Consider the following 15,307-nt stretch of genomic DNA (forward strand, 5'->3'; position numbering starts at 1 on the left):
AACGACGATTCTGAAACAAGAATGAGGAAAATCATTACAGTAGAATCTTCTAGAACAGTGGTTTTCAACTTTTTTAATGCCGTGACCCCAACCGGTCGTAAGTCGAGGACTAAACCGGTCATAAGTCGAGGACTAAACCGGTGGTAAGTCGAGGACTACCCAACCGGTCGTAAGTCGAGGACTTTCCCTGCCCGGGAGCGCCACACATGCGTGGTTCCGCCCCCTGCGCCGGCCGAGCCGTAGCTGGCAAGCGGCAGAGACGGAGCAGGCCGACCACCAGCTGGCCCAGCCCAAGGGAGGTAAGGCACCCGCCAGAAAAGGGGAAAAAATGGCGGACAAAAAAAATGGCAGACAGCCTTGCTTGGCGACCCCCATGAAATGGTCGATCGACCCCAAATGGGGTCCCGACCCACAGGTTGAGAACCACTGTTCTAGAATCATCCATCCTGTCTTGTGGCCTATCCAATGTAATGAGGACGGGCTTTGCATCATCTCAGCAATGACAAGGGGCGATTGTGGAAAATTACTAGAAGGGTCAAGGGCTAAGCATCCATTTTCATTAAAATGGAAATATAAGGCACAATCCCTTGGACAGTTCTTTTCTGCAATTCCTACTAAGTCTGATACACACTGCCATGCTCTTCCCATTTCCCGTTCATTTCATTGGGGCTTGCAGGGGAAAAACTGCCCAGTTCATTTTTGCCTCTAGCACTTTACCCAAATCTTTTCACAGAGTTGTTCACTTATCAGCTGCATTGTATACTAAGAATGGAGCATTTTCTGTCTACTGACTTCTAATTCGACAAAAGGTTAAGAAGGCAATCTACTTCTAAATGTTGAACTATACCACCCCAAATATTTCATGACACAATAATCTCTATAATTTATACAACCAAAACAAAGGCAAGGAGAGCCTATAAACAATTCAGCTACAACAAGCAGCAATTCCATTCTGCTACTGACACAGAACGAACAACTTAAACATCTTAAATTATAAAAGATGCTGACATAGTCTGAAATTACAAACACAAATGTGTCAAATAAAATAGAATTATAATACAGATATTTCAAATTTGCCTACATTTTTTGTCTACATTGTGAGTTTCTTTTTTTTAAAACTTCAGCTGAACATTTAAGTTCCCCCACCATCACTATTTTCACAACTTATTTTTGGTTGGAAGAGTCTCCTTGAAGATGTCGGATAATTTCTTATCAAATATGCCGTCCTGTTAAAAAAAAAAGGGGGCTGTCTTCTTTGGCATTGGCAGTTTGAAACTCGTCTCTTAGCCGGAATTGCCACTCATCTTCCAGTTCTAGCCGGACAACAGTTTGGCGAAGGGAGTTCCTGTCTTGGCAAATGACACATAAGGTGGCCCCTGTGGGAATTATTGTTATTAGCATTTGTGTTACATATACACAACTAAAAGAAGAAAATATTAGTAGCTCAGGGTTGAACTATAGAGTCCTTGGTGCTCTCTGAGCTTGGTTGTTTTCATGCAGATGTTTCATTATCCAACTAGGTAATATCATCAGTGCTAGAAGGGAGTGTGGTTTGTTCTCTTTTTATATATTAGAGCAGTGGTTCTCAACCTTTTTAATGCCGTGACCCCAACCGGTCGTAAGTCGAGGACTAAAACGGTCGTAAGTCGAGGGCTAAACCGGTTGTAAGTCGAGGACTACCCAAGCGGTCGTAGGTCGAGGACTTTCCCTGCCCGGGAGCGCCGCGCATGCGTGGTTCCGCCCCCTGCACTGGCCAAGGCGTAGCTGGCAAGCGGCAGAGACGGAGCAGGCCGACCACCAGCTGGCCCAGCCCAAGGGAGGTAAGGCACCCACCAGAAAAGGGGGAAAAAATGGCGGACAAAAAAAATGGACAAAAAAAATGGCGGACAGCCTTGCTTGGCGACCCCCGTGAAACGGTCGATCGACCCCAAATGGGGTCCCGACCCACAGGTTGAGAACCGCTGTATTAGAGGCTTGCCCAGTCAGTATTGGTCAGTATTAATTATGGAACCTAATCAAGGAACCACTAAGAACACTCCCACCAATACTGGTAGGGCCAGCTATAAACCACATAAATAGAGAGAACCCCCCCACACACACACACTTCTAGCACTGATTATGTTACCTAATTGGGTAATGAAACATCTGCAAGAAAACAACCAAGCTCAGAGAGCACCAAGGACCCCCACATATATACAACTCTCTGAGCTAAAAAAAAAAAAAATCATACACAACACCCTGAACCCAAATCCCAGCTCTCAACGATGGAATCATTTAAAAGATAGTTATCAGTCAAAAGGAGAAGCGCTGAAAGGACAACCTTTTAGCAATCAAGAGGCACCAAGCAATCTCTTAGAGGACAGGTGTCAAACTCGCCACGTCACGTGACGTATTGTGACTTTTTTTTTGCAATGCTAGAGTTGGGGTGGGAAGGTGGGGAGATGTATGAAACTAAAGGGAAAGAGATTTGGGAGATGTAAATGAAAAGAGAGGTCTGAGGAAAAGTCACAGCCTTAGCTTTAAGGAAAAGGTTGCATATTTAGCACCAAGGAAGCAAGGACTGACAATCATAGATATGTGGTAATATTAAGAAAACCTGGTTCTAACCAATTTTCAATTATTATTAAATATTTATTTGGGTTTCTTGTTGAAACAAAGAAAAGAGAAGGAAACCAAAATAATTTCCAGTATAAGAAAGATTGTTTGGGGAGGGAGGGAGGGAGGAAGCAAGGGAGGAAGGAAGGAAGGAAGGAAGGAAGGAAGGAAGGAAGGAAGGAAGGAAGGAAGGAAGGAAGGAAGGAAGGAACCATCAGAACAATTAGGGTATATAACAGTATTCTTTATAGAACATTTGATTTCCTTGTCGGCAATTAGATTAGTCAAAATGGTATTTTAAAAACAGATCAGGTTCCTTGTTCCCAGGAAGCCAATCTATTCCTGCACTGAATAGATCAGGGGTGTCAAACTCAATTTCATTGAGGGCCGCATCAGTATTGCAGTTGCCCTCAGGGGGCCAGGTGGGTGTGGCCAGCGTGGGTGCGGCCTACTGGGTGGCCGTGGATGGAGTGGGCATGGCCTACTGAATGGGTGTGGCCAGCTCTACATCATTCGCATCAAGGATGCCTGTGGGGGCCTGGGCAGGAGTGGGACAGATCTGAGGGTCTCTGACCGAAGGGAGTGGGACCAGGGCAAGTGCCAAGGCATGGTCCAACGGAGGAGTCTCACTGTTCCTCTCAGGCCACGCGGAGGGGGGGCTTAGGGAGCTAAGACTGAATGTGTTTCAGCATAGATGGCCACCACAAAATTGTACATTGGCTCCCGGCTGGCCTGGGCCAGGGCCAAGGCAGAGGGGGCTGTTCCCTCACTGTTTCCAGGATGGCTTTGCGGGCCACATGAAACCACTTTGCGGGCCGCATCCGGCCCCCGGGCCTTTTGTTTGACATGTCTGGAATAGATTTTTCTTCCTGGAAGGTTCCTTTTTTTCCCCTGAGTAGTTTTTCGGGTAGGAAAGTTCAAGTATCAGAGACACAAATGCTTTTGTCCTGCCTGCCTGCCTGCTTCAAAGATGTCGAGTCACTCTATGTGCCAACAGCAACCTCTTACCTTTCAAAAAGTGGAATTTCTTCAAGAAGCTGGCTACAACAAAGGAATCACAGAGATACAGCAAGAGTCCACTGAATATCATCTCAGAGCAGCTGACGTTCAGAGAATGAGGCCGGGAACTAACATAACAAACTGCAATCTGTTGCAAGAGGAACAAAACGGCAAGAATGGTTTACTCTCCCATCCAGAGACAATTCAGGTTAGCATTTACTAAACAGTTATGGCCACAGAAACATCGACAGCGGTTTCAGATTGTGCAGGGTATTATGGAATCCATTTATCATTTGGATAAATGAATCCATTTTTCCAAATATTAGCAAATGCTTGGTCTCATCACCGCTCTCCTATAGCTAACACATATCCTTTTAATTTTATAAATAATTTGACATGCTACACTTAGGATAAGTTCTTTTTTTCTTACGTTTATGTAGTCATTTCATGACTGAATGGCCTTTAAAGAGAAGTTATATAAATCCCCTCATTTAACTTAATAACATTAAATTAAATTTAGCTAAACTGCAGAGGCTGGCTCTCCTAGGAGCCTGGCATCATCCCTAATCATGTGTAATCAAAACAATAGCCTCCCTTTTTCTTTTTTTGCCACTGCCTTTCTCTTATTTTATTGTTTCCTCTGCAGCGGGGGTCTTCAAACTTGGCCCTTTTATGACTTGTGGACTTCAACTCCCAGAATTTGTCAGCCAGGCATGCTGGCTGAGGAATTCTGGGAGTTGAAGTCCACAAGTCATAAAAGGGCCAAGTTTGAAGACCCCTGCCTTGCAGCAAACATTTGTTTCTTGCAAGGGATCTATCCTAAGGCACCCATAGATAAGTTACTCCATAACACTTGGTTGCTGCCTCATTCCGGAAAAGCCGGAAAACCCCATTATAGCAGGTAGCTGCACTGGTAGCTGCTATTCAGCTATTCTGCTTGGAATGGCACACTTGCTTTTTCTGGAAAAAAAGGGGGCAAAGCCCAACCACTTCAATCATGCCAGGAAAAACAGTTGGTTCCTCTCTGTTTCTGGGAGCTGAAGAGGTCCAAACCCCAGGAGCATTGTTTATCGGTAATCAGGCCAACCTTCTGGAATGGCCTCTTGGAGGCTTGTTTGTCTCCAATATTATCTGCCTTCTGGAACACGTTGAAAACAAGACTTTTCCAGAAGGTTTTTAGGACTCCTAGAATGTATTGGAGGAAAGGAACGGGATGGGAAGGAATTGCATTTATAAAGTGTTCTTGTCGTGCTACAATATTTGCTTATCTTCATGAGCTTCCAAGATGTTTTGGTGACTGTGGCAGGATATACATTTCATAAACAAATAAATTAAGAGACCTATAGCTCAGATAACAAGAAGTAGGCAGAGTCCACTTCTCAGATTCCACATCAGGCATGGGTAGCCTGTAGCCATCCAGGTTCTGTGAAATAACAATCCTAGAGGCAGGATGAGCAATAAAGAACAATGCTGGGAATTGAGGCTCAGCTACTGTGTTTCCCCAAAAGTAAGACCTAACCCAAAAATAAGCCCTAGTTTTGGGGTGAGACCGTGGAAAAGACACCCCCCCAAAAATAAGACCTGGTGCCACTTTTGGAGGCAAAAAAAATAAGACTGGGTCTTATTTTGGGGAAACACGGTACACTTGAAGGGCACGTGCACACGTGACGATGATGATGGCGATGATGATGATGATGATGTTCTTGTTATCCATTCAGTTGTATCCAACTCTTTCAATCTTGCACTACTTGAGTTTTTCTATGCACTGGCTGGTGTTAGCTTTGATGGTGTCACTGTGTTCTTTGACAGCCTGGTTTCCTTTTATCTCTAACTCTTCCAAACATAACTGCTTTCTCCAGTACACGCATGTATTTTATATTTATATACAGTATTTTAATTAATACGTAAGTTAATTACCTGTGGTCCTAAATTAAGGTAACAATCCACAGACAGCACTGGGTGGCTGTAATTCTTCAGTGAAAGAGGGAAGAAGCGATAGCTGTGATACTGGAGGTATTTTTCAAGCAACAACTGAGCAGGAGCTGCCAAGAATGTATGCTTGCTGTCAGGGGCACATATATATTGAGCTGGACCAATACTCACTAAATTATCAGACACCTGAAAAGAAAACAATGATAGCGATTTATATTTTTTAGCACCGATTTTTCAAAATCAGGTTAAAAATACATGTGACTGAATAAAAATCACATACAGCAATACAATTATATAACTGACTGAGGGAGAAAAATTATTTCAGATGTCTCACATATTTGAGAGTATGTATGTAAACACGCACATAGATACAAATATGAACAAACATTTTCAGAAGCGTGTTGAGAGCTTAGATATCACTTTGGCATAGGGACATGATTGCAATTGTCTGGGCCTTTTGACTGCTTGTTTCCAAAATAAACACAAAAATCTTTTCAAAGATTTATTTATTACTTTTTGTGGCCACCCATCTTGCGAACGCGACTTAACCGGTTAGAACAATAAAAAACAATATTATCAACTAATAAAAACCTACAATGGTCACCGGATAAACCAAACAAAAACAATAACAAAAACCTCTAAAGAGATCTTCAATGCTTTTTACAAAAGCCCTGCAGGATTGGGGCCAACCTGATCTTGAAGATATGGTGATCCAAAGCACAAGTACCCTTCATTTGATTTATAGGACTCCCCAGCTCAAATAATGTAGCTTTGGGTGCTATGCACAAAAAGCATATATATATATATATATGCATGTATGTATGTATATGTTTGTGTGTGTATATATGCATGTGTGTGTACACAAACACACACACACACACACATATATATATAGAAAGATTTCTTTCTCCCATATTTGGGTGCATCAAAAAGCACTCAAGGTTATATATGTGTGTGTGTGTGTGTGATAAAAAAACAATGAAAGCCGAACACCAAGAGGAATATAAAACTTTAAAATTTAATGGGCCAAGCTTTCGTCAGAATCCTCTGACATCATCAGGGCCTTAAAACAGCAATCTGGAAGAAGCCTTTATGCAACTGTTCCTGCCGTATCTGGAGCAAGGCACCTACGTCAATATAGGGGATCTCCTTGAGTGCCCTGCGCTTTCTGTTCTCCGCACTCTCCCTCCGGCAATTATTTTAAAAATAATTTTAAAAATCCATGTAATATTAAAAAAACTATCCAAAATATAAAATGATGAGCAAACAGGATAATTAGATAACCAAAAGGGACTTGATTTAACTGAATCCACCCTCCAAAAGGCAAGTGTTAACAGTTTTTCTAAAGACAAATAAAGTTGGTGTTTGGTGTATATCTGGGGGTGTGGGGGGAGGTGAGATCATTCCAGAACAGAGGAACAGCAATCAAAAAGACACATACTTCTAGGTTGCATGAGGTGGCAAATTTCAAAAGAGGGAACCTGGAGCATTTCCTCCTTGTGAGAGTATGTGCGGTGGGCAGATGTTCTTGAAATAAGTCAGTTCTGCAAGTTCCCAGTCTTTTGCTATATAGGGCTTTAAAGGTGGTAACCAGAATCTTGAATCTCACCTCAAAATCTATTGGGAGCAGAACAGTGATGTCACATAGGCATAATGAGCTGTGGCTTCTAACTAACGGCACTGCTGCATTCTGAACCAAATTTCAGATGGCTGTGCAAGCGAGTGTTGCAACATTCCAACTAGAAGGCAACTAAGCCACGAATGTCCATGACCAAAGTCTCCCAAACCAGGAATAGGTGGAACTGGTGCACAAGTTGCAGTTGTGCAAAGGATGGAGCCTAGCTACAGTTGCCACCTGCTCTTTGAGCAACAGCTGACTGGAATTCCCTTTGCCAAACTGCTGTTCGGCTGGATCGCGTTGTAGTTTTGGAGGCCCGAGCTGATCCTAAAATCGGAACTCCCGTTTAGATCATCCCATCGCTTAACCTCAGAATCTACTGAATGTGTAACTTTGCAGTTAGTAAGTCCTCCATTCCTGAAAGTCTCACCTTTGATTTGATATGAAAGGACCTTTGCCCTCCTACTGTTATTTGTTTCTTCATGAGACTGAATTGATTGAACCGGCAGATGCTCAAGCCTGCACTGTGGACACGTAGATTGAAATCCACATCATCACACACAAATCTGTTGGGAAGAGCAGGAGATTCGGCATTTAAAGAACAGTGTGGATTTTAATAGAAAGCCCCTATGAATACAATTAGAAATACTGTACTGTATGGGCCAAGGTTGGCACCGATGGTAACAGGACCTGTTTAAAAGGCATGAAATTGATATTTGTCCAAGGGAACTGAGATGGTCTGACATCACAGGGATATATCTAAGACAGTGGTTCTCAACCTTTTTAATGCTGCGACCCCCAACCGGTCGTAAGTCGAGGACTAAACCGGTCGTAAGTCGAGGACTAAACCGGTCGTAAGTCGAGGACTAAACCAGTCGTAAGTCGAGGACTACCCAACCGGTCATAAGTCAAGGACTTTCCCTGCCCGGGAGCACCGCGCATGCGTGGTTCCGCCCCCTGCGCCGGCCAAGGCATAGCTGGCAAGCGGCAGAGACGGAGCAGGCTGACCACCAGCTGGCCCAGCTCAAGGGAGGTAAGGCACCTGCCAAAAAAGGGAAAAAATGGACAAAACAAATGGCGGACAGCCTTGCTTGGCGACCCCCGTGAAATGGTCGATCGACCCCAAATGGGGTCGCGACCCATAGGTTGAGAACCGCTGATCTAAGAAGAAAAAAAACTGTTCCTGATATTAAATGGTTCACACAATTTCATACAGATCCAAACTACTGTAGCAGAAAAAATAATGTGCTAATTGATTTTTTTCCCAGTTCTTCTTGACTTATTTTTATTCCTTTAAAAAAAATGTATGCCAGATACATGACTTTAGTATATTTTAAAGATGTGACCCTAAATTAAAGAAGAATCATAAAATGGACAATATTCATCATCCTTCCGAATCAGTAAGCATAATGGAATGAGCTACCACAATACAACTCAGTTTCCTCCTGTCTGTTGTCCTCTGGATGTATTAAAATTGCCCTTAAAGTTACCCAACCATTGGGACTGTCTGCCACACCAGGTGCAAATGCTAGAAACTGTAATCTATATGTCACCTGGTTGGGAGGAGCTGGCTCCCTGAATCAGACTTGACTCACCTATTCTGGTTATACTGGACATTCTGGGTTAGCTCCACATTCAGCATGATGAAGTCATGCACATGGCAACATGAGAATGGCTCCTTGATATCTCCGCTCCTAGTTTTACTGGACCATTTCCTCATGCCAATCAAGGCATAGTGGGTGACACTGGGAGTCGATTCAATGTGCTGAAGAATTTGCTTTAGGGAAATATTCTTTTCTCTCCAGGTATATTCACTGCAAGAGATCAGGAAGTAATTTCAAGTCAGATTAGGTATTAGGACCCAGATTGTTGGAGGACAATAGGCTGACTCTGTAAACCGCTTAGAGAGGGCTGTAAAGCACTGTAAAGCGGTATATAAGTCTAAGTGCTATTGCTATTTAAGGGGGGAAAAGCTTTGTTAGAGAATTTTAATTTTCTCTGTTGGTAAAAATAAATCAGAAGCTCTCACAGTTGACTGCATTTAGCTGATTCAAATAAACTCTTTATATTCATATAAAATTATTTACAATACCATACATTCTTCTTTACAGCAACATAGCACAAATGAAGACTTCTTACAGCAGAGACAGACCTGAGACTGAAACTGAAACAAACAAAATCCAGCTTCTAACTCCAAACCTTTTGCACAGACTCAGTAGCACTTTCTTCACATTGGCTGACTGAGTTATCACATGACTCTTCCTGCTCATGAATATTCCAACAAGCTTCACCACACCAAAGCAATAGCCATTTACCTTTTTCTGTCACCAGAACAATCAATTTCAACAGCATTCCACATCACACAGGAGTCATCGGAGATGACAATGAAAGGCCAAATATCTTGAGGCTTTATGCCGAGTTCTTCCTGCCGATTTCGTTCCAGCTCCAAATTATGGTAAGACAGCTCTTTTATTAGGAAGTGAGCAGCTCCTACAACCAAGCCAGAGAAGCAAAGTGAGCTGTCAATAAGGGAAAGTGGAAGTTTCATTTTAGCTCAACGTCTTTAGCTATATGAAAAGATTGTTCTCGCACAATCAACATTTTCTTGGGCTGCTCAATATATTTAGATGGTTGTTCACCTGACTTGTAACAGATACATTAATGGGATCTACTACCCATGACTACATTTGTACAATAACCAAATCAAAATAGCCTTTGTGTGTTGTGCATTAAATTTAAGTCATAAAATCATCCACGGTCATAATTTGAAAATACATATTTATAACATTTTTTTTTCATTCAGAGTGTTATACGGTAATATCATAGCCACCAAGCCTACAAATAAAAAGTGTTTGGCTTCGTTTGTTATTGATCATTCTAAACTGAAGCTTATATGGAAAGAGAAGAAGAGGATAACTAGCAGCAAGATGGACAACTCAATTACAATGGCAATGGCAGCACTGTTGGAAGAATTAAAAGGCCAGGTTGAGGGGTAGATCATCTTGGAGAAAATCTATCCATGAAGCCACTAAGAGTCAACACTGATTTGATGGCACATAATCAGAGTAAAGTCGTTCCTCACCAATTAATCAACAGTTTATACAATGAGCGTTTCAATCCTTTTGTGGGCAAAATCTGTATTTTATTGATTTATTGATGTTGGTGGCCAAGGGCTATAGTAGAGAATAAGCTGAAATTATATCATTGAAAAGAGCAGATTATTTTGCTGCTTTATACAAATTGGCAGCATAATCGTGGGATGTTTTTGGAGGCCACAAAAAGAGGCTCAAGCAGGATTACATTTTCCCCAGAGTTTTTCCTGCTTTAATTATTCTACCAGTCCTGCCAGCTAAAATTAATACCCTTATTTTATTCACAGAAGTAACTAATAAAACATGTACCTACCTACTCCAGCACTGTTGAAAATACTTGGCAAAACAAGCATGATGTGATTGGGCCAATATTTTTTATATATTGCCATTTCATATTCTTTGATAACTAAAACATGCAAATGGTTGGCTCCGTCCATTGCATGATAAAGATTAAAAAGTCCGTGTTCATGGCGTCCTGTTGTAGGAGTAAAAGTTGGGCTCTTTATGTAGTCCTGGCTCTGTAAAATTAGGGATGTATATGATATTATATGGTTTAATATAACGCATTGTAATACAACATATTGTAAATCTAATATTTACAAAAGCCTATCAACAGTATGGGTAAATGATTAGAAAGAAGAGGAAAGGAAAAGTGCTATTCTACTCAAAGTCAAAGAACCATGTGAAAATGTAAAGGAAGAAAGTGACAGGGCTCCATGCTTCCCCCAGTCTCTATAAAGCCAAATGTCTAGTATGTCTAAAGTTTATAGTGAAAACATTAGAAATATTTTAGATAAGAAAAAAAAGCCTGGTTCAATTAATTATTCAGTTAGAGAGTGGTAATTGCAACTAATTCTCCTTTGGGAGAATGAGAACTGAAAGAAAAAATAAAGAGGATAATTAAAACTACCTACTGAATTGTATTTGCTACTAGCCAAAGTAAGACAAACATACAAGATATGGGGATGGGAACCCATATGCTAACATACTAGCATCGTTGTTAATTTTGCATTAAAACGAATAATAACTATACAATTATCCTCACATTCATATCTTAGCCAATTAACTACAGACACAAATAGATAAATATATAGAAATATATACTGTATATATTGTTTCCCGAAAAATAAGACCCAACCAAAAAATAATCCCTAGCATGATTTTTCAGGATGCTCCTAATATAAGCCCTACCCCCAAAATAAGCCCCAGAGGCGAGGCAAGTGGTGAGTAGAGGTGACCAGGTGGCCATGGGCGTTACGGGTGGGCGTGGCCACTTCACATCACTTGCGTTGGGGGCACCTGTGGGGGCCCAGGTGGGGCTGGGAAGGATCCAGGGGTTTCCGGCAGAAGGGGCGGGACCAAGGTGGGTGCCAGGGCCTGATCCACTGGAGGACCTCGCCTACCCTCTCAGGTCACGCAGGGCCCCCGAACAGCGGCATGGGCTGCCTGGGGCTCTGAGCGGTGGGCACCTGGCCCTTCAGTTCCTGGAGCACCGGGACCATGCGGCACAGCCCCGTTTCCCCAAAAGACTTTCTGTCTTTGCCTGCAACTGCATGGCTGAGATGGGGCAGGCAGTTGCACGGTCACCCGCCGTGTCTGGCCCCTGGCATCTCTGCCTCCACCTGTTGCTGGGAGGGCCAGCCCAGCAGTTGTGGCACTTGGACACACCTGTGCTGCGCGGGCTGCAGAGTCCCAGCTGCCTCTAGAATCCATAGCCCGTGCAGCACAGATGTGTCCAAGTGCCATGATCGCTGGGCCTGCCCTCCATGCAGCAGGTGGAGGCAGAGACACCGGGGGTGGTACGCGATCTGGCCTGCCAGATGTGCCAGGCAACTGCGCAGCTGCCTGCTTTGTCCCAGCTACGGGCAAAGACAGGTGGTTTTTTTGGGGAAGCAGGGCTGAGTCGTGGGGTCCCAGCACCCCGGGAGCTCAAGGGCCAGGCTGGGTACAGCTCGAGAGGGTTGGCGAGACTCCTCTGGTGGATCAGGCCCTGGTACCCACCCTGATCCCACTCCCCTCTGCCAGAAACCCATGGATCCCCCCCAGCCCCACTCAGGCCCCCACAGGCACCCCCCGACACGAGCAATGATGAGCTGGCCACGTTTTCTTGACTGTCCAGTCTAGCCTGTATCTCCCCCATGCCTCTGCCTCCACCTACTGCTTGGAGGGTGGGCCTGTGGCCACCGCGCACTCGCTGCCTCCTGTACATGAAAAAATAAAACATCATAAGTCCTAATAGGTCTTTTGGAGCAAAAGTAAATATAAGACCCAGTCTTATTATCAGGGAAACACGGTATATATACAAACACACACATACACATACACACACACACACACACACACACATGCACACACAAAGATGTGCACACATACATATATGCACACACATATATAAACAAAAATATATACATACAGTATGTATGTACGTACATACTGTTTTATAGTTGGACTGTAAAATTTAATAATGGGAAATTTAAGGATGGGAAAGGACTCAGTGACAGAGCACATGCTTTTCATGTTGAAGGCCTAGGATCTCCAGATACAGGTAAAACAGAAAATCTCTGTCTAAAACTTTGGCGAGCCACTGGCAATCAACAGTACTAAGCTCAATAAACCAAGTGTGTAACTTGATAAAAAGTAGGCCCGCTGTGTGTTTCTATGTTTAAGCAAAATAAAATCATATCTGATTACTCTGTCATCCAGAAGTTCATTCTATTTGATAAAAGAGAATTTGCTGTATGAATTATTTTAAAGGAAAAATGAGCTTCAAGGACATTTTAATGCATGCAAAGTAGCATTCTTGCACTATTTAAGAAAAACCCAGGGTATATGTGAATGTCTTTCCAAACATGATGGAAAATTTTGAAAGGCCATTTTAAACCCCTGTTCAGCTCTAGTTTTCTTACTTGATAGTTTAGGGCAGGGGTCTTCAAACTTGGCCTTTTTATGACTTGTGGACTTCAACTCCCAGAATTCCACAAGTCATAAAAGGGCCAAGTTTGAAGACCCCTGGTTTAGGGGTTATCTTCTATAATAAGATCAATCAATCCATCTATACTATCACCTGGAAGCAGTTTAAATTCTAATCCCCTAGAATAACAGTTTTGCAAATTGCTCTTTATCTACCTGATCTGTGACAAGAGGCAATCTCATACTTTCCAGCTGCCTTCCTGGATGGCTAAAGACAAAATGGTGCTCCTTCGATTTAGGGATAATGAAGTGTAGCTGAATTTCTTCTCCAAGCATTGAATAGGAAAAGGCAAAAGCATGCAAGGTAGATTCATAAAGCTGAGGAAAAAAAGGATACAAGTGTAACATACCGCATTTGCTCTTTTTGACAGCTCTGATATTGATATATGCTGTTGACTATAACAGTGGCAGAAAAGCAAACCACACCTTAATACAATAAACAGGTTGCATTAATTAATACAGATTTTTATGTTCCAACCCCCAACATCTTTTAATAGATTCAAAGAGATACACTTACTTAAACTGGTGATTATTTAAGGTATAAAATGGAACATCAAGAAGAATAGTTTCAGCTGGTATCAGAATGGATACATTTCTGAATCTGCTACATTTTGAAATTTATGCAGATTTTGGTTAGAATTGCAGTATTGCAGGCAAACTCTGCCCATAGCCAGGCATTCGATTCCTTTGATCCTGACCAGTTCAAGGTTGACTCAGCCTTCCATCCTTCCGAGGTCGGTAAAATGAGGACCCAGATTGTTGGGGGCAACTACGCTGACTCTGTAAACCACTTAGAGAGGGCTGTAAAGCACTGTGAAGCGGTATATAAGTCTGAGTGCTATTGTTATTGAGGAATGAGTTCTTTAAAAAAACTAGCTGTATATATACGTATGCAGTGGTGGGATTTAAACATGGGAACAACCGGTTCTCTGTGTGGATGCCGCTTCCGGAAGTCCATTCTGGGCCTGGGCAACAAAAAATTAGCTACCGGTTCTGCCGAAGTGGTGCAAACTGGCTGAATGCCACCACTGTACGTATGTATTTAAAAATGCTTTCAGTTTCATGAGTTCATTTGATGGCAGGACTAAGTCCATCTTGGTAGGTATTTGAAACAGTTAAGCAGGGCTGAATTGAGTACTTGAAAAGAATACCAGTAGGAAATCTGGGATTTCACTCTAGACCAGGGGTAGGCAACCTTGGCTCTTTTATGACTCGTGGACTTCAACTCCCAGAATTCCTGAGCCAGCATAGCCTGGTAGCCAAGGTTGCCTACCCCTGCTCTAGACTTACATTGTGAAGTTGAAAAAAGTTTCCATTTGCTAAGTGATTTGGTTTAATGAGGCTGACTCCTAGATTATTAGCAAAGTGGGTATAATATTGTGTCCTCAACAAAAGGACATGGACCATCCTATTCAATATAATATTGCATAAAACCATGCTTCGTCTTTTCCCAGTTTTTTAATCTGATGAATACTTCAGTAATTTCTGCTGTCCCTGAAATGTAATGAATTTTCTAATTGCAGATTCTATAAATCTTACCTGATACCTGGGATTAAAGCCCATATATTGATGACATTGTTCACAGTGATGGTAAGTGTTGTAAGCAGCATATTTGGATAATCTCATCCGAGTTGTCTGACGGCGCATGTACAGATCCTCCGATTTTCTCTTTGTTGATCTATCTGCACAAATGCATTTTGACTGTATCAGCTAAAAGGCGCACCCACGTCGACAAAGGGATGAGCACATCTTTGTTCATTAGCTCCTGCAATACTATACTAGCTTGCAACCAAAACAAGATTAAAAATGGGTTTTCCTTATGGGAGTAGAGGAATGTCAACCATTCTGTCAAAATATTGCCTTCTGTTAATGCTATTACTAAGCCCTTTTTAGAATATACGGTAGTTCTGAATAGTTATCCAATCTGGTGTCTTTCAGAGGTGTTCAGAATATTATTTAAAGACTTCCAAGCCAACATGTCCAAATACTGGACACTATTGCCAAGACTGGACTAAAATAATGCAGTTTTATTTTAATTAGTATCAGGTTTAGCTAATAACTTACTAGTTGCAAGTAATTGTGGATGGTTTAATAGTTCTGT

General features: G+C 42.3%; 1 protein-coding gene across 1 annotated transcript; it reads right to left on the bottom strand.

The window, feature by feature from the left end:
- Nucleotides 1-1,212: 1,212 nt before the first annotated feature.
- LOC107291721 (protein GREB1-like) lies at nucleotides 1,213-14,916 on the bottom strand (the record flags this gene model as incomplete). The annotated part of the gene is made up of 9 exons (XM_015820750.1): nucleotides 1,213-1,376; nucleotides 3,604-3,742; nucleotides 5,512-5,712; nucleotides 7,575-7,710; nucleotides 8,740-8,958; nucleotides 9,460-9,634; nucleotides 10,550-10,754; nucleotides 13,363-13,524; nucleotides 14,746-14,916. Coding segments are annotated over 9 exons (1,572 nt in total), but the record flags the coding sequence as incomplete, so codon positions are not given.
- Between the last annotated feature and the right edge of the window lie 391 nt (nucleotides 14,917-15,307).

This window comes from Protobothrops mucrosquamatus, unplaced genomic scaffold (genome assembly GCF_001527695.2).
Source record: "Protobothrops mucrosquamatus isolate PMUCROS unplaced genomic scaffold, P.Mucros_1.0 scaffold1174, whole genome shotgun sequence".
Lineage (NCBI taxonomy): Eukaryota > Metazoa > Chordata > Lepidosauria > Squamata > Viperidae > Protobothrops > Protobothrops mucrosquamatus.